The sequence below is a fragment of the Trachypithecus francoisi genome, unplaced genomic scaffold, assembly GCF_009764315.1.
Source record: "Trachypithecus francoisi isolate TF-2019V2 unplaced genomic scaffold, Tfra_2.0 Lachesis_group5, whole genome shotgun sequence".
Taxonomy (NCBI): domain Eukaryota; kingdom Metazoa; phylum Chordata; class Mammalia; order Primates; family Cercopithecidae; genus Trachypithecus; species Trachypithecus francoisi.
Window position 1 is genome coordinate 94,776,113 of NW_022681470.1, and position 25,151 is coordinate 94,801,263.

Consider the following 25,151-nt stretch of genomic DNA (forward strand, 5'->3'; position numbering starts at 1 on the left):
GATTTGTTTTGTATTTTGGAACATTCGCTCTGGCAGCAAGGTAAAGATGGCTGGGGCGGGGCACACGATGAGACCGAGGTTTGGCCACTGCAACCCAAGGATTGACTGGGGACACTTGGCCTTACTGCTTCAAATAGAATTGGTTACAAACTCCCACCCCACACAGGAGGGGACCCAGTGTCTTTCCACTGGTCTCTGGGGGCTCGGAAACTTCCATTTCTCTCTTGACAGCTCATCTGATGCCAAACTCTTTCTGCTGAATTCTCCACCTCTATCCTGTACTTAGTGACCCCTTTAGGCACCCTTCCTGTTCCCATTGCTCCTCGAGGGGTCCATGACCAAGGCCTCTAGGTTAGCTGACATTTGCATGGATCTGGAGCAAGGGGAAGGGGTGAGGTGGTGGTGGCACAACAAACGGGACCCTGCTGAACGCCACATGCTCCTGATCTTACAGTCTCAGCACTGTCCCTGTCTCATGGGTGGTCAGCAGCAGTTAGTCCTCAGTGGACTCCGGCTTCCCCCTCTCATGGGACTGGTCCAAGGTGCTGCTTAGCCACCTGCCATCTCCTTCCAGTCCCATAGCTCACAATCTCCCACCTCCAATGTTCGTGTTCATTTCTAGGGCACATACATTAAGCCCTGTGTTGGTCTCCTCTGACCCCACCCCAACCCTATCCAGAGGAATCTTCTTCATTAGCAAACATGCTGGGGTGTTTAAGTCGGCTCCTAAACTAAGATGGTCTCTTCCTCACTAGGGACCCCATCACCAGGTCTCCATAGAGGCCTGTTCACTGGTGGGAAGAGGAGGAAGGGAAAGATGATAAATGGATATTCTATCTGTGGAAATGAAAGCTGTCGTCTTAGTTCCACAAACATAGCCCAGTCTAGATTGCAGGTAACAATGTGGGTTTCCAAGGTGGTGCAGACACCAGGGATGGAACCCAGTTTATTTTAATTGTATATCGATTCTCTGGTCAGCAAAGATTCTTCTGAGAATGAGCATTTAAAGTGTGGACTTGAGTTTTCTTTTTGTTTTGAGACGGAGTCTCGCTCTGTCACCCGGGCTAGAGTACGATGGCGCAATCTCGGCTCACTGCAAGCTCTGCCTCCTGGGTTCAGGCCATTCTCCTGCCTCAGCCTCCTCAGTAGCTGGGACTACAGGTGCCCACCACCATTCCTGGCTAATTTTTTTGTATTTTTAGTAGAGACGGGTTTTCACCGTGTTAGCCAGGATGGTCTCAATCTCCTGACCTCGTGATCCGCCCGCCTCGGCCTCCCAAAGTGCTGGGATTACAGACATGAGCCACCGCACCTGGCTGAGTTTTCTTTAGAAGACAACGTACACCCCAAACTGGCCAGCCCCCAAATAGCAGCCCTGCTTAGCAGGCTGGCAGGTGAAAGGGCGTGGGATTTGGAAGACATAGAATGCTGAAGGCCCCAGTCAATTGATTGAACCTCTCTTGGTTTGGGTTTCTTCATCTGCTAAATGGGCGTATTACTCCCTTACAGGGACATTATGAGATTGCAATGAAATGGTATGTGCAATGTCACCTGGCTTGGCCCACGGTCTGGCTTTTGGGTAATTTTGACACAAAAGGAAATAGCTATGAACTGAATTGTGTCTCCCCAAAACGCATTTGTTGAGGCCCTAACCTCCAGTGTAACTGCCTTGGAGATAGGGTCTGTGGGAGGTAATTAAGTTTAAATAAGGTTATAAGGATGGGGCCTAATCCTATAGCACTGAGGCTCTAGGAGAAGAGAAGAAGAGAGATCTCTCTCCATCTCTCTGCCATGTGAGGACACGGTGAAATGGCGGCCACCTGCAAGCCAGGAAGAGAGCCTGACTGTGTTGGCACCCTGATCTCAGACTTCCAGCCTCCAGCACTGTGGAAAAAATACATTTCTGTTTTTTAAGTTACCCAGTCTATGCTATTTTGTTTTGGAGACCCGAACTGACTACCACAGGTGCACATTTAACCTGTGGGCAGTCTGTCTTCAGAAAGTGGTGACATGGTGCACATGGCCCTGGTGGGAGTGGGTCTATAGTCTCCTATCCTTTGATAAAGCTCATTCTGTGACCTCCAAGGTCCCCGTGATCTGGGTCCTGCTACCTTCTTGGCCTCATCTGGTACCATCCCTCACTTCTTTTTCACGTTGGTCTTCTTTCTTCTATCTCTGCAACTCTCTAAACTCCATTCTGCCTTGGGGTTTTTGCACATGGTTGTCCCCTCTGTAATGCATACCTTTGCAAGGCTCACTTTGGATTCAGAGGACCCCTCCATAGAGAGCCCTGTCCTGGCTGTCTGGGACTTCTCCCGTTTCCTTTGCCCTATCTTATTCTCTTCCTGGCAGGTATCACTCTCTAAAATTAAATGGTTTACCGGTTTAATATCTGTTTTCCTCCCCTGAAATGTAAGATCTGTGGGGACAGGGGCCTTATCTATTTGTCTTGCTATATCCCTAGAGCTTACCAAGTCACATAATAGGGGCTCAACTCATACTCAATGAATGAATGAGCGAATAAGCTGATCAGGGCAAAGCTCCATACCTGTGCATCCAGCACCTCTTGAACCAGACCCCAAACACTTGATTTCCAGCATCACACCTTGTCTCTCATTACAACTAGAGACCAGCCGGTCCATCCAAAGGATTTCCAATCAAAGGGTTCTATGGAGAGCATGGGGTCCACTACAGAGATCTAGACTGGAGGAGGAGGTGAGTGAGTTGATCTTTGAATGTTTTTCTCTACCCTTTCAACTACAACAGCTCTGAATTTGTGTTTCCCATGTTGGGCGTACATGAACAATCTTATAAAAGAAATGGCCCCACAGCCTGGAGAAAATGGAAAACCACAAATTGTATCCAAGTCTTCACATTACACTGATGAATCTCAGGTCCAGAGACTTGCCACACATAGATGGCCAGAGGTGGGATGCTCTATCCCCAGTGGTGCCGTGGTCAGGGATCAAGAAATTCCTGCTATGTGAGTGAAAAATAATGGCTCCCTTAAATGCTGTAACTTGGCTTTCTTTCTCTGAGAACTGAGGACAGGGGAAAGGATTTATGATCACCACTGGTCTCTGTTAGTCCCAAACAAACTTCAGGCTCCATAACGCCCATGGGTAGTCATTATATACTGCAACAGACCAAAAGTGAGCTCTGGTGAGGCACTCAGGAGAAGCCTGTCCTGGCCGGACCAAAGAGCCACTGTGGGACATCAGATGTGGCCCAGGGCGTGGGATGGTTTCAGATGAGGACAATTTCTTCTTAGATACAGAGCGGGGTAGCATGGACCCCTTCACCCTAAGCATCTTGTTTATGGTAGAATCATAGACTTCCCTGACAAGGCCCATTCACTGGCTGGCCTCTTTTAGAGCCACCTTTTTTCTACCTTTGCTTCCCACCCCCCACCTTCCTCCCTTTCCTCCTCTAGTTCCATGGAGCATTTGCTGACTGGAAATTTTACGAACCATTGCTGCAAACCCAGAAGTTCATTTCATCACTGGCAATCAGCTCCTGTCCTCAGGGAAACCTAATTAGGTACTATAGGACTTTTGATGTTGCTTCCATGGTAACCCCCCTAAGTAATGGTGTACATGCAGAATATGTGCTCCAGGGTGTTTAAATTTATATATGTATATATATATAATATATAAAATATATTATATATATAAATAATATATCTTAAGAAAATCTGTAATTTTTTCCTCTTGCTTTGTTTCTGTGTATATTTTTTTAAATGATGGAAATTTTCCCTGAAGTTTTTTTCCCCACATAGAGGGAACAGTACACAAAAAGGCTTTTTCCATTTTCTCTCCTTTAATTTAGAGAAATTCATAGTTGTGCAAGAGTGAAAGTTTTTCAGTTTGGTCAGAAAGTGTCTAAGCAGGAATATGCTCTCCTCCCTGATAGCTGACAACATTTTAATGACAGATTTTGCTTAAATAAAAAATCAGAAAGATCTCAAGCCTTTCAAAATAGAATGGGGGGAAAACGAGTGAATCCAATGAATGGACTCTAAACTTATCTTAAAAAAAAAAAAAGAAAAGAAAAAAGGCAAGCTTCCCTGCATGCCTACTCCTCTGCAGGAAGTGTGGGGAGGACTCACAAGCCTGAAGCTCAGGCTGTGCCATGTGGCTGCTGGAGACACTGGGTAGTGTCTTTGTCTCCCTGTCAAGGCAACCTGTCCCAGGCCCTACAGAGATTGCAGCTGAATGGCCCTGTCTCTGTAGGTGACCAGATGGCCTTCAGCATTGGCCTTGTGGTGAGCTGGCGATGACATCTTTGCTTGGTGAGACACTGCAACCAGGGAAAGCTCAGACCTGGACTCCCTGAGGTGCAGGTGACAAGGGAGAGGGCCTGTGACATGCCCACAGCTGAAAGCTGAAGGCTTCTGAAGAATCCCTGAATAACTAAAAGTGCTTTCTGTACTATCCGTCACTGGCCATCCAAGGATGGAACGCCATGCTGACCTCTTCGTTAGCTGCCAGCGAATCCGTTTAGCCTCAGCATTTGCCAACAAGAACCACTGTTCCCAGACTCCCTGCTGTTTTTCTCCAGTGCCACCCCCATTAATTTTGTTTTGCCTTTGTTCCCTGATTCAGTCTACCAGCTGACTTCCTCATATCCGAGAAAACACTTTGTATGCAAAACAACTAAACTGCTTGCAAAATAACTTTTTAAATGCTCTGAGTTATTCTTTGATATCTCAAATGATGCATCCATGGTGGGAGTGGGGATGGGGGAAGCTGGAATGGCCCTTGACCCTGATCTCCTCCCCATCCAGTAACCCAGTTGCTTGAGAAAGACTGGCCAGCAGATATAACTGAGTGGAGTGGGAAGGTGGGGACAGGTGAGGGTTCCTTCTAGGGCCTGTGGCATAAGAATCTAAAAGGAAAATGTTGGGCACGGTAGACACATGACCTGGCTTTTCTAATATGTGCCAAATGTAAGAATTAGTTTTGTTATATATTAGTTTTGTGGCATAACAAAGCACCTCAAAACATAATGGCTTAAAATAAGAATTTAGGTCACATTTCTGTGGGTCAATCATTTGGGCTGGGCTCAGCTTGGTGGTTCTTCTGCTGGTCTTACCTGGGGTGAGCTTCTGTCATGCAGCTGGTCTAGGACAGCTTCTGATGGCTGGCAGCTAGTGCTGGCTGCAGGCTGGGCTGAAAGGGATAGTGATGCCATGTGTCTATAGTGAGCCTCACGGTGCTGACATTTTTCAAACCTCTGCTGTATCACACTTTCTACCGTTCCACTGGCCAAAGCAAGGTACATGGCTAAATTCAGACTGAAGAGATTGAGAAATAGGCTGTACTGACCAGGTATGGCGGCTCACACCTGTAATCCCAGCACTTTGGGAGGCCAAGGTGGGCAGATCACTGGAGGCGAGGAGTTCAAGACCAGCCTGGCCAACATGGTGAAACCCCATCTCTACTAAAAATACAAACATTAGCCAAGTGTGGTTGTGGGTGCCTGTTATCGCAGCTACTCAGGAGGCTGAGGCAGGAGAATCGCTTGAACCCGGGAGGCAGATGGTGCCATTGCACTCTAGCCTGGTTGACAAGAGCGGAACCTTCTCAAAAAAAAGAGAGAGAGAAATAGGCTGTACTTCTTGACTGGAAGAGAGGCAGAGTCACATGTACAGAAGTAAGTGAATGGGATGGGAGGAATCTGTGGCCATTTCTGCAAGCTGCCCCCTCTGGTGTGTCTGATGCATGCCTTTCAGGCACTGCTGAAGCTCTGTCTAGCCCAAGAAGCTTTTCAAATTGCATCTGAATCATGCATGTCTTTTGCTAGAGCTACTTGAGATTGTGAACTGATTCATGGGACATGTGTTTGATTCATATTTATATACCCACAGTAGCCTAACCTTGTTGATTCTTTTTTTTTTTTTTTTTTTGAGACGGAGTCTCACTCTGTCGCCCAAGCTGGAGTGCAGTGGCCAGATCTCAGCTCACTGCAAGCTCCGCCTCCTGGGTTTACGCCATTCTCCTGCCTCAGCCTCCCGAGTAACTGGGACTACAGGCGCCCGCCACCTCGCCGGGCTAGTTTTTTGTATTTTTTAGTAGAGACGGGGTTTCACCAGGTTAGCTAGGATGGTCTCGATCTCCTGACCTTGTGATCCGCCCATCTCGGCCTCCCAAAGTGCTGGGATTACAGGCTTGAGCCACTGCGCCCGGCGTTGATTCTTAATAATTATTATACTGAACTGATTTGAGTTAGTTCTCCTTTTTCTCTAATTACAAGCTCCTTAAAGGAAAGTTTAGAATCACTATTGCATACAGTCTCTCTCCCAGAGCTCTCAGAATTATACTAATGGCTGAAAATCCTAGAAGTCCTCAGAACCACCAGTTAAGTGGTAGAGGGATTAGGCCTAGAGCCACCTCTGGACAGAGCAACTATCTGAGGAAAGAGTGGAACTTTCAGGAGACCAGAGACTGTGGTACTGACACATTACATCTTCAGGCCAGTTACACCCTCAGTGAGTGAAATCACTTTTTTAGGCTTAGGAGGCAGAAAGATTCAGTGACTCGGAGAATGTGGCTTTCTTTTCCCCATTCAGAGAGGCCAGCATGCGAGGAGCAAACCCATGTCTGGTCAGGAAGGGACTTGTTCATCAGCCCTGGGTCTCTGTGGCTTCTCCTGCTCTGGAACAGCCCAGAACAGACCACTCGAGGGCCCACAGTGCTTCCTGCCCCGTGCCACATTGTGTCCACATCACCTCAGTACTTTTCCAGAATCTGTCAGAGGCCATCAGTCAAGCTGGTCTAGAATCAGGGCTGGATGACTGAGACTAAGCCCTAGGGGAAGATAGTCCTTTGTGGAGCCACATACACACTCCTCCTGCCCTTCTGGTCCAGCGCTACTCAATATCCTGGTTTCAGACTTGCTCTAGAACTTTCTAAGGCTTGGAGGTCACCTGGGACAGTTTATTCCGGGTTGAACCACCCTTTGGGAATAAGAGGGTGTCCCTTCCCATGGTGTGAGATGAATTGTCAAGTCCTTTGTGAGTCACAGGCTTAGGAATGGATTTTCAAAAGGAATTTCCATTCTGGGTGGTTAACAAGGGCCACGGGCAATCTGTCCTTTTCTTCATATGACACAGTCATCCGCCTACACACCTTTTATTCACCAAAATTCTACTGACTGCCCACTCTGTGCCAGGCAACGTCTCAGGCATGGGAGTGGGGTGAGATGAGCCAGGCATGGTTCCTGTCCCTGGAGAGCTCAGGTGCACTGAGAACACAGATGAGGCGGGAGTCGCCAGTAAGAGGGTCTGTGTAGAACCACAGAATTACGGCTTCTTAGAGTACCTTGGGGATTGTCTAGTCTATTCCCTCATTCCTCAGAGGAGGAAGCTGAGCCCAAGAGAGGGAAGATTAGTCCAGGGGCACACAGTATGTGGGAGTTATTAATTCACTAAACAACCATTTATTGAACACCTACTAAGTGCTAAGATCTGAGCTAGGCTCTGGAGATGCCACAGGGAACAAGGAAGACACAGCCCTTGTCTCTTTGGAGCTCCAACTGTGACTGGTGGGGGGGTCCCAATCCCGGTTACATTTTAGACTCACCTTGGAGCCTTAAGAAGAACCCCCGTGCCAGGGCTCCACCCCCAGAGATTCTGATTTACTTGGCCTGGGGTGGGCCTGGGCATGGGTATTTTTGAACAAGCTCTCCAAGTTATTCTAATGTGCGACGTGAGTAGGTTGAGAACTACGTCTAACGGGTGAGACAGCAAAAATCTCACAAACGCAAATCAATAATTGGGATTGTGCTTTGTTAGGAATGAATGGGATGCAGAGTGAGGAACCAGCGGAGTGGGGTATCTGCTACTTGCTCTGAAACGGGAGGGAGCGAGACCACACTTGGAGAACTGTGATTCCAGGGGTCAGAAGGAAAGAAGCATACAGTGTCCTCATGTGGGACAGCAATGGGATCTTCTGGGATACGTCCCACCCTGCAGATGCAGAAAACCCTGCAGTGGAGCCCTGTCTAGCAGAGGCTGTTAACCTGTAGCCTGAAAATTCCCCCTACCGCCTACTCAAAACACCGCCTCTTTACACACACTGTTTATGAGTGCCCCTCAGGCCCTCCAGCTTAAAAATCCCTCACATTTTTAGAGCAGTTAGTAAAGCACTGTCGGACTTATTTATTTATTTATTTATTTTGAGACTGAGTCTTGCTCTGTCGCCCAGACTGGAGTGCAGTGGCGCCATCTTGGCTCACTGCAAGCTCTGCCTTCCGGGTTCAAGTGATTCTCCTGCCTCAGCCTCCCGAGCAGCTGGGACTACAGGCGCCCACCACCACGCCTGGCTAATTTTTTTGTGTTTTAGTAGAGACAGTTTCACTGTGTTGCCCAGGCTGCGAACTCCTGAGCTCAGGCAATCTGCCTGCCTCGGCCTCCCAAAGTGCTGGGATTACAGGCGTGAGCCACTGCGGGGGCCACCAACCCCAGCCACCAACTTTATATCTGTATTATTGGATCCTAACACTAACCTCATGAGGCAGGCAGGGCCAAGGTCAATGTTCCCCTGTTGGAGATGTGGAAACAAGCTCGGAAAAGTCACGCATGGCCTGAGATCACATGGCTAATACCTGGATGTGGAGGACTTCAGGCTAGCTCTCTGGCCTCCAGCTCCACTACCCCATGTGGCCCCCACCTTCCCTGTACCAGCAAGCTGCAACTGAGGCAGGGCACCTGAGAGGCAGCTGGGGACCAGCACCCTCCCGTCACGCTGGGCAGAGCTGCTGGTGCGTTCTCCCCTTCAGCTGTGACGGCTTACAATCCCGCTCCTCATCAGGCAATCAAAGGAATCTGTTACTTGTTGCTTCCCTTCCTGCCCAGAGTGAACCCAGTTACTATAGTAACCAGATGCAATTCTTTATTACAGAGTAGATGGTTTTAATTTTGCATTTGAAGAATTTGGCCAGGCAGTCACGTTGCCATGGCTTGGCCTATCGGGCGGCAGTTAGAAGCAGAGGGAACCCTTTGAACAGCCATTAGGGCTTTCCAATTGCTGGGGGAAACCTGTGTCTGGAAAAACCCAGGCTCAGCTGCACTGGGGAAGGAGGAGGGTGAGTCTCCAGCTGGTGCTGTGCTGGGTACTGTCTCCTGTTCAGAGATGACAGCTCCCTGATTAGAGCCACCAGGTGAGCCTCTCAGCCAGTTGCTCCCACAGTCCCCTCTAGTTTCCCTTCAGGATCCTTATGGTGGGTGGGTGGGGGGCTGCTCGTAGGGCCGTCAACACATGTTTGTTGAATGAATGAATGAATGAATGAATGAACAAATGATCCTTTGTAGTTTATTAAGCCCTGTCAACCCATTGTCTCCTCTGCTCTCCATTATGGCTTTGTAAGGGTACACAGCAGGGAGAAAAAGAAACTGAGGCTCAGCAAGGTGAGAGACTTGCCTCCTAGTGCTGCCTCCCCCGCCCCATGCCTCTCAGGGCCCACTGAATTGCCTGGTAGGTTCCCCTTGCTGCCGAAACATATCACAGGTAGATGCTAAAAGCAAGGCAAGCATCACCCGCCCACCCCACACCAGGCCTGGTACCATAGGTCCTCTCCTGGGTCCTCGGTTCCTGCTGAACTAAGGAAGGCAGCAAAATGGGGAGAGAAAGCTGCTTGGTGACTAACTTTGAAACAGAGCAGAAGCTTCCTTCAGCCCAGACCATCAAGGAGATAGTTGGATGGACAGAATAAAGAGTCCTTCATTCCCTGATCTCCCTGTGCAAGGGAGGAAAGGAAGGCTTCACTTGGCTTTCAGCCAGACTCCACAAATCCATGCTGATCCAGTCTCTCTGTTACTCTTTCTGTACTGAGGGTGTATTTCCAGGTTAAGTAAAACCTCCACCCAACCCTGGCCTCAACATTAATTTCTCCTAACCCAGGCTAGTTTCTTCCAGCCTTGCAGCTCAGGCCTTCCCAGGATGCATGCGTGGGCTGCTCTCCTGGCCAGGAGGTGCTGGTGTTGGTGCCCTTCATCCTGAGCTCATGTTAGGCCACAGGACCCTGCCTGTCTCCTGTTTAAAGGCAAACACAAGCAGCTTTGGAGAGCAGCAGCTCTCTGTGGCTATCGGTGGAGCAGGCAGCATATGAGGCTGGAGTCTTGAGTGGGATGTGTTTGTGGATGACCTGGGACAGGCATCAGCCAGATCTGCTGGAGGGCCAAGGGCCAGTAGAGAGAGGGCATAGTGTGATGATAAACACTCCACTACCTCCCAGAAGTGAGGTGCCTGAATAGGAGGCCCACACCGAACATATGCGTGGATCTCAGGCCTCACCCTCCAAGAATCAAATCATCTGAGCTGGATGAGACCTTAGAGGCTTCTCATTTCAGTCTCAGATGAAGACTGAGGCCACAGAGGGGAAAGATGTGAACTCCGTTTCACAGTCATCAAACATGGTGGGACTCCCCAGTGGGACTTACCCGAAGACAAAGGCTGGGCACACAGCTGGTGCTCAGTCAATTCTTGTGTGAACAGCCATCCTCATGAGGTGACAGCAGGAAGCATCTTCGTGAAAGGTTAGGGGTAGAAGGAAGCTTAGACATCACTGAGTCCAACTGTCATTTTACAGAAAGACAGACCAGATCCATTAATAATGCTAAAACTAAGAATAGCTAATAGTTACATAGCATGCTGGGTGCTAGGCAGGATTCCATGCATGCTGCATATACGAACCCACTGCAGCCTCACAGCGGCCTCTGTGCAGCAGCTATTATCATCATCCCCAGATGAGGTCACTGAGGCATAGGGCGGTTCGGTAACTTGCCCAAGATCGTGGAGCCAGTAGTGTTAGGATCAGGCAGTCTGGCTCCAGAGTCCGTGCCGTGAACACTTCACTGCACTGTCTGAGAGCACAGTGCTACCAGCAAACACTTGTGCTCCCTTCTCTGAGTGGGGAGAAGGAATCTGTGCCAGCCCTTGTGAGTTCACTCATGCAGGAAACATGACTTTTTCATCTTCGCATCCCCTTCCAGGGCTCAGCTCAGGTCTGGCAGGGGCTCAGGGATGTGTTTTTAATACAAATGAGTTGATCTTTCTCACCATCGTGAAACAGCCAATTTGGCACCTGTGTGCTGGAAGGGACCTTGGGAAGCAGCTCAATATAGAACACTTATGGTCAGCAAAAAGGAGGGGGTGGTTCCCACACACCAAGCAGTTCTCCAGTGGCCACTGGCTGAGTGTCCTGCAATATAACTCAACCCTGACTGTCTGCCTGGAGTTAGTGTTGGCTCCCATGGGTTGAGGGCTCAGTCCCACCACATTGACCCCACTTGTGATGCCAGTCACCAGCCCCAGGCTGTTTTACCTGCGCCTCTGACCAAGTGGCTATAAATCAGGGGTTCCCAGGACGCCCTTCTCAGGTTTTCATTAATTTTCTTTTTTTTTTTTTTTTTTTTTTTGAGACGGAGTCTTGCTCTGCCACCCAGGCTGGAGTGCAGTGGCCGGATCTCAGCTCACTGCAAGCTCCGCCTCCCGGGTTTACGCCATTCTCCTGCCTCAGCCTCCCGAGTAGCTGGGACTACAGGCGCCCGCCTCGTCGCCCGGCTAGTTTTTGGTATTTTTTAAGTAGAGACAGGGTTTCACCGTATTAGCCAGAATGGTCTCGATCTCCTGACCTCGTGATCCGCCCGTCTCGGCCTCCCAAAGTGCTGGGATTACAGGCTTGAGCCACCGCGCCCGGCCTGGTTTTCATTAATTTTCTAGAGCAGCTCACTGAACTCACATTTACTGGTTTATTATAAAGGACCTTACAAAGGATTCAGATGAGCAGCCATATAGGAGCGAAGCAAAGGGCAGGGCACATGGGAAGGGGTGGAGCTTCCATGCCCTCTCTGGGCACGGAACCCTCCACGTGTCCAGGGACCTCCATGTGTCCAGCTGTCTGGAAGCTCATCAAAACACAAAGAGGGGAACGACAGACACTGAGGGTGGAGAGGGGGAGGGAGAGGATCAGAAAAAATAACTATTGGGTACTAGGCTTAGCATCTGGGTGACAAAATCATCTGTACAACAAGCCTCTGTAACGCAAGTTTACCTATATAGCAAATCTGCATATGTACCCCTGAACCTAAAATAAAAGTTAAAACACACACACACACACACACGCACCCCCCCCCCCACACCCACAGTCTTTTTGGGATTTTAGGGAGGTTTCATCACACAGACATAATTGATGACATCATTGGCCATTGGTGATCAACTTAACCTTCGGGCCCCTCTTCCCTCCCAGGAGGTGGTGGTGTGGGGCTGAAATTTCCATCCCTCTCATCACCAGATTGGTTTCCCTGGCAACCAGCACCCATCCTGAGGCTACCCTGGATCCCCACCTCCCACCCCAGCCACTAGTCATCTCATTAGCATACAAAAGACACTTATCACTTTGGAAATTCCTAAGGTTTTAAGAACTGTGCCTAAACCAGGATAAAGACCAATTATATAATTTCTTATTATAAATCACTATATCTCAAGAAGTGATTTGCAGAGGAGGAAAGTGAGGCCTAGAGAGTCAAAGCGTCTTAACAGGGCCTCCCAGCCGGACCTGAATCCAGGTCTCCCTACTCCCCATCCAGGGCTCTTGCCACACAGCAAGGCCCCTAAAGAGCAGGCTGAGGTGATCAGGCTGACCTGAGCCCAGGAGCCTGCCCCAGCCTGCCCCACCTGTCCTGTCTGGGCCCTGCTGTGCACTTCCTGGTCCTGGCCACACTAATGGACTCTCTGCCCCCACCAGCTCTTCGTGATCGACAATGGCGCGGATGACTGGCGGATAGCCATGACCTACGAGCGCATCCTCTACATCAGCCTGGAGATGCTGGTGTGCGCCATCCACCCCATTCCTGGCGAGTACAAGTTCTTCTGGACGGCGCGCCTGGCCTTCTCCTACACACCCTCCCGGGCGGAGGCCGATGTGGACATCATCCTGTCTATCCCCATGTTCCTGCGCCTGTACCTGATCGCCCGAGTCATGCTGCTGCACAGCAAGCTCTTCACTGATGCCTCGTCCCGCAGCATCGGAGCCCTCAACAAGATCAACTTCAACACCCGCTTCGTCATGAAGACGCTCATGACCATCTGCCCTGGCACTGTGCTGCTCGTGTTCAGCATCTCTCTGTGGATCATTGCTGCCTGGACCGTCCGTGTCTGCGAAAGGTATTCCACCTGGGGCCTTCTGAGTGCAGAGTCTGTGCTGGGACAGGGAAGGGAGGAGGAGCAGGGGTGCCAGGAGGTATGTGGTCTGATGGAGGAGACAGGCATATACCCAGACACCTGAAAGGAGACAATGGGTAAGAGGGGAGTGCTGAGTTGGGGTTGAGTATGAGCTGTAATTGCAGCTTTGGAACCAAGGTAAGGTGGGAAAAAGGCACAGAATTTTCCTGATTTTCCGTTGCTTCTTTGCAAACCAATATATCATTCTGGTTACATCAGTAACTCACATATAACACATTGCAATTTCTTCCTCTTGGGTATTAATAATGCTTATTAGCATTTTAAAGGCTCTGAGAAGTCCTGCAGTAATGAAACCATTTATTTTTGTTTAGTTCAGACTTTCTCAATTGTATTTGCCCTCAAACCCTTTTTATTATAAAGCACTATTGGTACCTTGCTACTCAAAGTTTGGTTCACAGACCAGCAGCATTGGCATCACTGGGAACTTGTTAGAACAATTCCCAGAATCTCAGGCCTTAGCCCAGAATGACTGAATTAGAATTTGCATTTAACAAGGTCACCTGGTGATTCATATGCACCTTAGTTTGAGAAGCACTGTACCTGATGGAACACACTTTGGGAAACGTTGTTTTAGGAGGCTGGTGGTTGGGAGTCATTCAGAGAAGCTACTCATGAGTTAGAAGGGAGATGTGTCCTGATAGAGATCCAGGGCTGTAGAACAAAATGCCAACTCCTTGAAACAGCCATCATCAAGGCTCAAGGGCAGGACTGAGACCACCTCCTTCCACCACTCTTGAGCTGCCTTTCGTGACTCTTCTCCCATGCAAGGGGTTCTGGATATTCATCTTATTTATTTATTTATTTATTTGAGATGGAGTCTCGTCCTCTCACCCAGGCTGGAGTGCAGTGCCACAGTCTCTGCTCACTGCAATCTCTGCCTCCCAGCTTCAAGCAATTCTCCTGCCTCAGCCTCCCATGTAGCTGGGATTACAGGCATACACCACCATGCTAGGCTAATTTTTGTATTTTTAGTGGAGATGGGGTTTCACCATGTTGGTCAGGCTGGTCTTGAACTCCTGGCTTCAAGTGTTCCTCCTACCTTGGCCTCCCAAATTCTGGGATTACAGGCGTGAGCCACTGCACCCAGCCCTGGATATTCATTTTAATCTGATTTGATATGTGGAGTCCAAATCTAGGTCAGAAACCATGATTCTACCCCTAAGTAACTGTGAGACCTGGGGCAAGTTACTTAACCTCTCCGAAGTACAGTTTCCTCATTTTAAATTGAGGATCACTTGAAATAGAACGAAGCTATGTTTACTTGAGAGAGATTATTTTCAGTATGTTGGGAGGTATGGTGAAGCATCCCGTGTAATGTACACAGATCCTGGTAGTCATCCTTAATTCGTCAACACTTACAATTATATTGTCAAACCTTCCATACGCCAGTGTCTTAGCAGAGATCAAACAAGACAAAGAAGTCTGGGGAAGAGTTAGCCTAAACACACCCCACATGGGTACCTTGAACCGTATCTCCTACCTATTTTTGAGACGTTCTGTTTGCAGATATTTCTTTCAGCGTTTTGGCCAGCAGACACACGGTCAAACTGAGAGGGCATTCTGCTGCCGCAGAACAAGGGTTCAGGCTCCAGGATGCAGGTTCAGGCTGTGAGAGCCAGTGCAGTGTTGGAAGACCTTTCTCACACACAGAGCCTCAGGGACACACCATGCTCACCTATTCAGAACCTCGCCATTACTCAGCAGCTGACATTGCAACATCCGCTCTGAGTGGGACCACACTGCACGGGGCTTCATGAGCCTTCTCCGGTAAGCAGACACTCTTTGCCCAATGGAGAAAGCATGTGCTTGGGTTCTGACCCCAAACTCCTCATGGTACTGTTAGCTGAGCAACATTGTGCTGGTCGCTTCACCTCTCTGGACCTCAATTTTCTCATCTGAAAGCTGGATACAGGATTTACTGTTAGAGTCAAACAAGGTAGTATATATGCACGGTGTATTGTGATCCAGTGATGGTGAAAATTAATAATAATAGTGTAGATCCCTTGATAACTCTTGGGAATTTTGTGCTGCCTACTTGTAATTAGAACAGCCCAACTTCTACCATACATTGGCCTATATTCTTCCTGTTTTCCTTTCTAAATGATGGAAGCCACATTGTCTATCAACAATAGTAATTGAATTTGCGTAGCCCTTTAAGCTATTTGAAGTCTTACATGCCCTCGGATGATCCCTGGCATGTACTTCAGATGAGCAAACAGGCTGAACATGCAACAAAGTACCTGCAAGTGAGTTTCATAATTTATTGAACCTGTCACAAGAAGGGGTGACCATTTTTCACTGGAAAAGAAGCTTGTTTTAAAGAATGTAGTTTGCAAAGTACTTAGATGATGCATCTCATTTGATATTGCATGGCCTTCCATAACTTCCAAGCTGAGGCTGGGTTAGCCTGGCCCCTGGTGGGCCCCTGGGTCTCTCTCTCTCTTTCTACAGACATGGGTCACAAGCCCCCGCTAAGACCAAGGCACGGAGAATCAATGAGCAAATCGGAAAGTTCCCTTCTCTTGCAAAAAGGCCATTTGAACAAAGACTTAGGTATAACATGAGGTGTATTACAGCATGGTAGATGTTATTGTTGCTCCCCTGTGCTGGTTCTGTGTAAAATCCATATGCCATCCCAGCTTACCCTCACAATAGATCTATGAGAGAGGTACCTTGCCTGAGGGAAGGAGAGCCCAGGTCCTGGAGGGGCATCTGGGTGAAGCAACATGTCATCCACTACATGGATGTGTTTGAATTGGACATGAAGGCTCATGGTAGAATTAGGAAACTGATAGAAAGTAACTGGCCCCGAGGTCACAGAGCTATTAATAGTAAGCATGGAGCCAGAATCTGGACTCGTTTCTGACTCTGAACTTCCATGTGTTGTCACCAACCCAGGCTGAATCCTGCACATACGAGGAAATCATGGCCTCGACTCTCCTGGCAACTTTCCCAATCTCAGAGTCTCAAGGCCACTGAGAATGACATGTGAATCCCAGTCTTGCTGTTTTCCCTGCCTCCACTGCCTATGGTCTTGACCATGTTATCATACTTAAGCCTCCCAGGCTGCCTTCATATCCAATTCAAACACATCCATGTAGTGGATGACATATTGCTTCACCCGGATGCCCCTCCAGGACCCGGGCTCTCATTCCCTTAGCTGGGGTTGTGACTGAGTCCCTCTCTTAAAGTCAAGCCCCTTGCCTGGGAGCAGCAAGCTCCCGAGGGGATTTGTCAGTGTGGGAGTTCAAAGGCCCAACCCTGACTGCTTCTAGTAGGACACTCAGCCGGGCTCCAGGGTCCCTGAGGGATCACCTAAGGCCTCTGTTACCACTGCACCTGGGAGCTTCCCCTACACCCCAGAGGTATTGATCCTGAGAGCAGCCCCAATCAAACTCCCACCCCCAAATCTCAGCAGCTCACAGACTCTGTCCCAGGAATCTGCCCTATTAATATATTGTTTCCTAAACAGGCAAAGCACTTCTCTTACAAACACTGAGCAATATTTTTAGAATCTCGCTTAAATGATCATTGTCTTTCCCAATATCAAATAATAAGTAAGATTGGCAGAGACCTTCAGCCAGGACTTATTCAGCCAGAGACTGGACAGAAGCTGGAAGCAGGGGAAGCCTTGGGGAACTGAAGCATCAGACCAGGGTAGTGTGGACAAGATGATCTTGATCTCTCTCAGCTTGATCTGATGATGATTCTATCACCTTAGGCATCAGAGAGGGTAAGTGACTTGCCCAGGGTCACACAGCAGCATGACAGGTTCTAGAAAAATCCACAGCTGCTGATGCCCAGAGCCTGTTCACATTCCAGGTGGCTTTCATCAGCCTAGACTTATGTCTAGTTGTATACACACACTTCTGAAGTTGCTATGGAAATCTCTCTACAGCAAGATGTATTTTAAAAGACAGTTCTCATATCTTGGGTTGGTTTTTATGTGACAGCAAAGGTTTTTCATATTTCCTTCTCCCAAGGAGAGAGAGTGGGATCGTAATTACACAGAACAGCCGTGCCATGGGGAGGGCAGTGCCTGGTTGCTGGGAGGGCAGTGACAACAGCGGGCTTGTTTTCCTTGGCCCCCGGAGAGGCATTACATCATGGGTTCTGAGGCCTGACAGTTGTGGCACTCCGCATTCTCTGGGATTCTCCTGGCTGCCTGCCCACCTCCCACAGGCCTCTCAGGGAGGAACCTCCTGATTATACACTGTCAAGCGCCAAGCAGCCTTACTGGTGGAGAGACCATCTGAGGCCCCAGGTCCTCACTGCGGCAGCAGGTTGGAGAAGCCAGCTTTCCTAGCATGCCTTGAGCAGTGGCCTGCCAGCTCACCTTCGTATGCTTATCTCCTTGGGAGGAGCAAGAAGGCCTCCTATAACGTTGATGAAGTGGGGTAAGCTTTGCCATCAGAGCCATGCTTTGTAAATGACCTTCCTGCCTCTTGAGTGGATTCCCTGCGGACCCTTTGGACCCTTTGCTTTTGTCCCTCCGGAGGCTCCAAATTCTGCAACAGGCTATCTCAGTGTCCCAGGTCTTCAGTCTGTCAACAGGTTTTTGATTGTGGTGGTTAACTTTTGGCATACTGATATTTTAATGAGAAATTTTATTCTGGAGACCTAGCTCCTAAAGCAGGAGAAAAACAATTTGTGATCCGTTCTTTCTCTCATTAAAAGAGCCACCACTCCCATTGTAAGGAGGTAAAAAGAGGCTTCCTTCCTGTGCCCTCTTCTGCCCATGCCTCAGACACCCAGGTCTGCACTTGCCCGCGGCAGGAAGCAAGACCACAGCTCCCTCCTCCTTCGATCACCTTCCCACAACCTCCTGCCCCTCCAAGAACGGGCACTTCCACTCCAAGGGAACAGTAGGAATGGCCGGGCGCGGTGGCTCACGCCTGTAATCCCAGCACTTTGGGAGGCTGAGGCGGGCGGATCATGAGGTCAGGAGATCGAGACCATCCTGGCTAACACGGTGAAACCCCGTCTCTACTAAAAATACAAAAAAATTAGCCAGGCGTGGTGGCACACACCTGTAGTCCCAGCTACTTGGGAGGCTGAGACAGGAGAATCACTTGAACCCGGGAGGCGAGGCTTTCAGTGAGCCGAGATCCCGCCATCGCACTCCAGCCTGGGCAACAGAGTGACACTCCATTTCAAAAAAAAAAAACCCAAAAACAAAACAGTAGGAAGGTGGTCATTACAGGGATGAAGCACCCTACGTGGGGTTGATGAAAACCTGCAAGCTAAACCCTGTAGGCTGAGCAGAACTGAGCAAAGCCTGAGAACAGTGGGGCCGGGCACTGTGCTTCTTCATGGGCTGCTTTGGTTTGAGTTATAACCTCCAATGTGGGGCACACGCACAGTGATCCATGGGACTATGGGAAGAAATGATCAGAACTTCTACCCACGTATATATATGGGTATACATATGGGTATATATAATAAGCCTAGCTAGTATTTAATAAATGGGTAGAGGCCGGGCGCAGTGGCTCAAGCCTGTAATCCCAGCACTTTGGGAGGCCGAGACAGGCGGATCACAAGGTCAGGAGATCGAGACCATCCTGGCGAACACAGTGAAACCCCGTCTCTACTAAAAATACAAAAAACTAGCCGGGTGAGGTGGCGGGCGCCTGTAGTCCCAGCTACTCGGGAGGCTGAGGCAGGAGAATGGCGGGAACCTGGGAGGCGGAGCTTGCAGTGAGCTGAGACCCGGCCACTGCACTCCAGCCTGGGCGACAGAGCAAGACTCTGCCTCAAAAAAAAAATAAATAAAATAAAATAAATGGGTAGAGAGCAATACATGTCTGTAATTTATAATAAATATGTGTATAATGGAGGAGGGCGTGCTAAAAAAACTTTTAACTGGTAGGAGCCCATGATTTTAAAAGTTTGCAAACCACTGGTTTGTGGTATCAGAGAACTAGTTAGAGAGGATAGGAAAGTAGCCTACCACATGGGATGAAGCCTGCTAGACCCAGGAACCCTGCCCTCTAGCTGGAGAAGTGAGAAGTTAGCCTCCGGTAGGGAAGGAGCAGCCTGTGGCAATCCCCTGCTGGTGCCAGGCGGAGAGATGGATGGCTCAGGAGGGAAGGTAGGGAGGCGACAGGAATCCTGCTGGAGGCCTTTGAGAAAAACCTGCAGCATTAAGGAAGAGGAAAATAATCCTGAAGATTCCCAAAAAATGTTTAATTATGAGAAACAAAAAGCAACATTAGAAAAGTCTTGGGTGGCCAGGCACAATGGCTCACGCCTGTAATCCCAGCACTTTGGGAGGTTACACCAGGCGGATCACCTGAGGTCAGGAGTTCGAGACCAGCCTGACCAACATAGCGAAACCCCATCTCTGGGGGAAAAAAAAATTAGCCGAGAGTGGTGGTGTACCTGTAGTCCCAGTTACTCAGGAGGCTGAGGTGGGGGGATCACCTAGCTTGAGAGGTCAAGGATGCAGTGAGCAGACATTGTGCTACTGCACTCCAGCCTGGGTAACAGAGTGAGACCCTGTCTCAAAAAAAAAAAAAAGGGGGAAAAAGAAAGAAGAGTCTTGGGCATTTCTAATAGGGTGCCAGAATATATATGATCCTTATGACAGAGAAGAGTGGGCAGATGTGAAATGAAAATGTATCCGGTTCACATAAGCACAGAGTTCCAGAAAACTAAAATTGTTTTAGCAAAAAGAAAATCCACATTGATGGCACTACATTTTTTAAAATGTGGAATGTGGAGACAAACTTAAAAAATTTAAAATTCTTTCAGAATGTGGAAGAGATAAGAGAAAGGATGAATGGGACAGAACTGGAGGCTATAGGATCCAGGTGAAATGTAAGAATTAGAGTTATTTCAGAGGAAGAAATGATAATAATTTGAATAAAAGCATAATCAGAGATATACACAAAGTAAACGTTTTCGGAATTGGCCTAGGTAAGGGATGTTGTGTGTGGGGATGGTCGATCAGAGCAGGCAGATCAAAAAGGATTCCTCTTTTCCAGTTAGAATGTAGGGGACAGGAGGAGCCACCCCTAGACATACCCTGATTCATTCCTTTTCTGGAAAATGTATTGAATCATAAGGTGAAACAATCCTAGAGGCACACAGGCATCCTAGAGCCAACTCTCCCTCAAGAAGCTTAAATTCAGAGTCACGAGAACACTTCCACAGCATTTTAAATTTGGATCCACCCTGTCATTTGAGTGAGGCAACCAAAGAGGAACAAAAGTCATTCTTGGAGTTTTCTGGGCTCAGAAGGTAAATCACCTACACTTTTGGTGGGAACTCGTTTGCCAGTTGACCAAAGAATGAATCACAATTAAGATCTTAATAATGAAATGTTGTAAAGAAAGACAGGTAGACATTGGTTCACATGGGCAAACATGAATTCAAGACTAAACTTATGAATGGTTGCAAAACTCCAAATTCTAATGTCAAAGAAAAACTAGATTCTGGAAAGAGTAGCTGTATGAAATTAAAGCAATAATTCAATAATAATTCAAGGGCTGTAAATCCTCAGATTAAAAATTTGAGAGGAGAAGACTAGAAGAGATTAGTAAAAGCATGCCAGATGCATTGTCTTATGTAGAGAAGAATTTTAAAATAAAGCCCTATTACTCAGTTTTAGCAATCAGAGAAATACTTTTTTAAACCTAAAGGAACCACAGGCAAAATTTTATAAGTATAACAAGAATAACAATAGCATCAGCCATGCATTGTTTCATTTAATCCATACCACAGCTCTATGAGATTGTATCTCCATTCTATATGTGAGGATGTTGAGACACAGAGAGGTTGAGCGATGTGCCTCAGGCCACAGAGCCAGCAGACCTGAGACTCCAACACCAGCCTGAGAGCCTTTTCCCTACCCTGAAAACATGTGCCTCCCATGCCACATCAGAGCCCACATAGCTAAGACAGAAAAAATAAAGGAAGCAGGAAGAAAGAATTTCAATACAAAGTATGAAAGAAGATCAGAGAAAAACAAACTTAAAATTGGTAACAATCAACATAATTGTGTTTACCTCCTTGTTAAAAGTAAATGTCTCTTAGATGAAATTTAAAAGGAAAATTTAATGCATGCAGTTTACAAAAGAAGTACCTAGAACAGAAGGACCCAAAAATAAATGAAGAGCAAAGATTTATTAGGTAAGTACAAATCAGATGGCAAATGAATAGAAGTTCTCATTTTAAACCAAGATGAATTCAAAACAGAAATCATTAAATTGTCCAAAAGAACCATTTAATATGGATAAAAGTGCCATATACAGTAAAACTGTGAATTTTATACAAAAAAATGAGATTGAAAATCTGAATTGTTAAATGTTTAAATTAATTGAGCACTTTGTAACCTACAAACAAATAATACATCTTCTTTTTAAGCATCCAGGGAACACTTAAAAAAATCGATCAACTTCTTGGTCACACATTTCAAAACATCAGAAAAATTGCACGGGCTGCATTCTCTGACCACAAGCCCATAAAACTCCAATCAAAGGAAAACTTTTGGGTGGGACTTTTAAAGCAATCTCCTCAATTACAACAGATAATTCAAAACTACCATTAAAGGCTATTAGAAAATTATGACAATGACGACCCTATATATAAAAACTCAGGATGTGACCAAAGGTGTACTCAGATGAAAAATATCTTTAAAGTTTTTCAGGCACGATGGTGTGCACTGATAGCCCCAGCTACTTGGGAGGCTGAGGTGCGAGGATCGCTTGAGCCTAGGAGTTCCAGCCAGTAGTGGACTATGATTGTGCCTGTGGATAGCCACTGCCTTAGCCTGGGCAACATAGGGAAACCCCATTTTTAATAATAAAAAGAGAAAAAAATGAACAGATAAAATAACTGAATCCATTAGAAGAATAAAACAAACCTCAGGAGAGAAGATTAAGTTTAGAACAAAGGCAAAGATAGGAATTAATGAATTTAAAAACCAGGAAAACATAATTTATAAATCCAAAAGATACCAACTTCTAAAATATAAATTTAATTGAGAAGAAAGAAAACACAAAGTTAGAAATTGTAATGGAGAATAACTACTGATTCTGAGGATGTTTTAATAAATGAGTGAGAATAGCTTAACTTTTTTTTGAAACAGAAGACCATTGAGGGGGATTTCTCTACTAGATATTAAAATGTATTACAAAACTGAAAGTAATTAAGTCCCTCTGGCATTACTGAAAAATCAATAACAACAGATCAATGAAACCTAATGGAAAACCCTGAAATAAACCCTACTATGTTGAACCCACTATATGAGAAAGAAAACCAACTGGGAAGCAATAGATTATTCATTAAATGGTAATGGGGAAATTGGAAGCTTGGATGAAAAATCAAATTGGAACCCTAGCTCTCACCAGCCACCAAAATAAATTCCAGGTGGATTAAAAAGTCAGATGTAAAAGAAGAAACCGTGAACAAGCTCCAGAAAACAAAGTGAATATTTAATCAACCCTGAGAGGAGAAGAAACTGTTAAGCATAAAATCTCAGAAGAAACATGAAGGAAAAAATTGGTGTGTTTGATTACATCATACACATGATTTTACATTTCAGTCCTTCAAAAAATATGAACTTATTTAAAAAGCAAATGTTACGCTAGAAAAAATATTTGCAGCAAACATGACAAGAGGTAAATATCCCTATTATACAAGGCGGTCTTAGAAACCAGTTAGAAGAACTCATCTCCCCAGTGAAAAAAACAGGCTGAAGATTAGGCCAACTACAAAGGAAGAAATACAAAAAGTCAATAAAATAAAACACACTACACATATTCAGTCCCGCTAATCAAAGAACTGAAAATTATAACTACAAGGAGAATTACTTTTTCTCCTCTGGAGTTAACAAAATTTTAAATAACTAGAACTCAGGGCTGGAGAATCTTCTTATTGTTGGCGTTGAGGGTGGACGGGGTTCTCTTACGCCGAGGGCAAGAAGGAAATTAGACCACCTTTCTGGAAAACAATTTAACAATTTGTCACAGGAGCCTTGAGTCTGTAACTTTGATCCAGGAATTCTCTTTCTAGGAAGCTATTTTAATAGAGTAATCAATTTACATCAAACCGCTTCTGCATGGTGCAGTTTATAACAGAAAAGAATGAGAAACCAAGTAAACATCTAGGATTTAAATGGTTAAACAAGTATGGCACATCCATATGATGGGTAGTTAGCAAGAATCTTAAAAAATCTAATCAACGTGTTTGTTTTCTTTGTTTCTTTGTTTGTTTTTGATACGGAGTGTTGTTCTGTCACCCAGGCTGGAGTGCAGTGGCACCATCTCGGCTCACTGCAGCCACCATCTCCCAGGTTCAAGCAATTATCTTGCCTCAGCCTCCCGAGTAGCTGAAATTACAGGCACCTGCCACAACACCTGGCTAAGTTTTTGTATTTTTAGTAGAGACGGAGTTTCTCCGTATTGGCCGGGCTGGTCTTGAACTCCTGACCTCAAGTGATCCACCTGCCTCGGCCTCTCAAAGTGTTGGGATTACAGGCGTGAGCCACCGCGCCCGGCCTAAAAATCAACCTTTTGAAAATTACAATAAGGTAGGAAAATATTCATGATGTAATATTTGAAAAAGGAGCATACAAAACAGCATTATGTAAGATGTTACCGATTTATAGATAGATGCAGAAATACTTGGAAAATACATAGAAACATTTAGTTGATTTCTTTGTGTTATATGTAATATTTATTTATGAGATAGAGTCTCACTCTGTTGTCCAGGCTGGAGTGCAGTGGCGCAATCTCGGCTCACTGCAACCTCTGCTTCCCGGGTTCAAACTATTCTCATGCCTCACTCTCCTAAGTAGCTGGGATTACAGGCGTGCACCACCACGCCCGGCTAATTTCTGTATTTTTAGCTGAGATGGGTTTTCGCCATGTTGGCCAGGCTGGTCTGCAACTCCTGGTCTCAGGTGATCCGCCCGCCTCAACCTCCCAAGGTGCATGTGATTTTCATACATGTAAACATTAAGTTGATTTCTCATGATGTTACATGTGATTTTTTTCATTACTTTTTAATTATATTTTCAACAATGAGAATGCATATACATATATAATTTTTTAATGGAAAGAGGTAGCATTTGTTTTTACACACTTGACAAAGCCCCTCATCTTCCATAGGAACTCAGGTTTTACATCAACGCGGGGTGGAAAGTAAAGCTGAATGGCTCAGTTTTTACATATAATTTTCTCTAATAAGCGCAATGCAAGTTCCTTCTTGAAGGGCTCTCTTCCGACCCATCGGCCAGTGGCCTTGGTGGACATGGCCGCGCGCGGGGCCCCTTTGCGGGGCCGGAGTGCTTCTTCGCGGGCGGGCGCCTCCTTTGGAGCCCCTCTGCGGCCGGCCGCTTATGGGAGCGCCTGAGCCGGCGTGCGGGAAGGTGGAGCTCCACGGGGGACGTGTGATCGAGGCAGGCTCCACTGGCTCTTCAGTATCCGCCCGGGCCGGCCGGGATCTGCGGCCCCGCGGTGCTGCCGGGTCCGGTGTGGAGAGGCCGCGAGTCCGCGGGTGGTTCTGGCGCGGCCGGGGCCCGGGAGAGGCCGAGGCTCGCTCCTCCAGGGGGCGCGGGTCGCAGGGCGGGCCGGGTGGGCGGTGTCCCCACCTGCAGGGACTTGCCGCGGAGGAACAGAGCGTTCAGGTTCCCTCTCGCTGTGGCGACAGCCGGAGCGGCTTCAGGGCTGGGCCGGCGACTCCAGGGCTGCTGCTAGCTCCTGGCTTCTCCCTCCTGTCTCGAGTGGCATCCCATTCTGATTTCACCTGCGTGCTTCACAGTCTCCAGTCCCACTCCGCGGCCGCTTTCTCATTCTGTGATCTCGTATTCAGCCGTTCTTTCCTCTTCCTCATTGGCAGTGTTTTTGTGCCCTTTGACACTTAAACTGCTAATTTGTGGCTAGTTTTTTCGTACTTTTATAT

At 47.2% G+C, this 25,151-nt stretch overlaps 1 protein-coding gene across 1 annotated transcript in view; it reads left to right on the forward strand.

Annotated features, from left to right (window-relative positions):
- Window positions 1–25,151, forward strand: part of KCNN3 (potassium calcium-activated channel subfamily N member 3) — a 165,339-nt gene that overhangs the window by 87,010 nt on the left and 53,178 nt on the right. Inside the window, 1 exon segment of the mRNA XM_033195907.1 lies at window positions 12,748–13,166. Within this exon segment, the coding sequence (XP_033051798.1) occupies window positions 12,748–13,166 (419 nt within the window).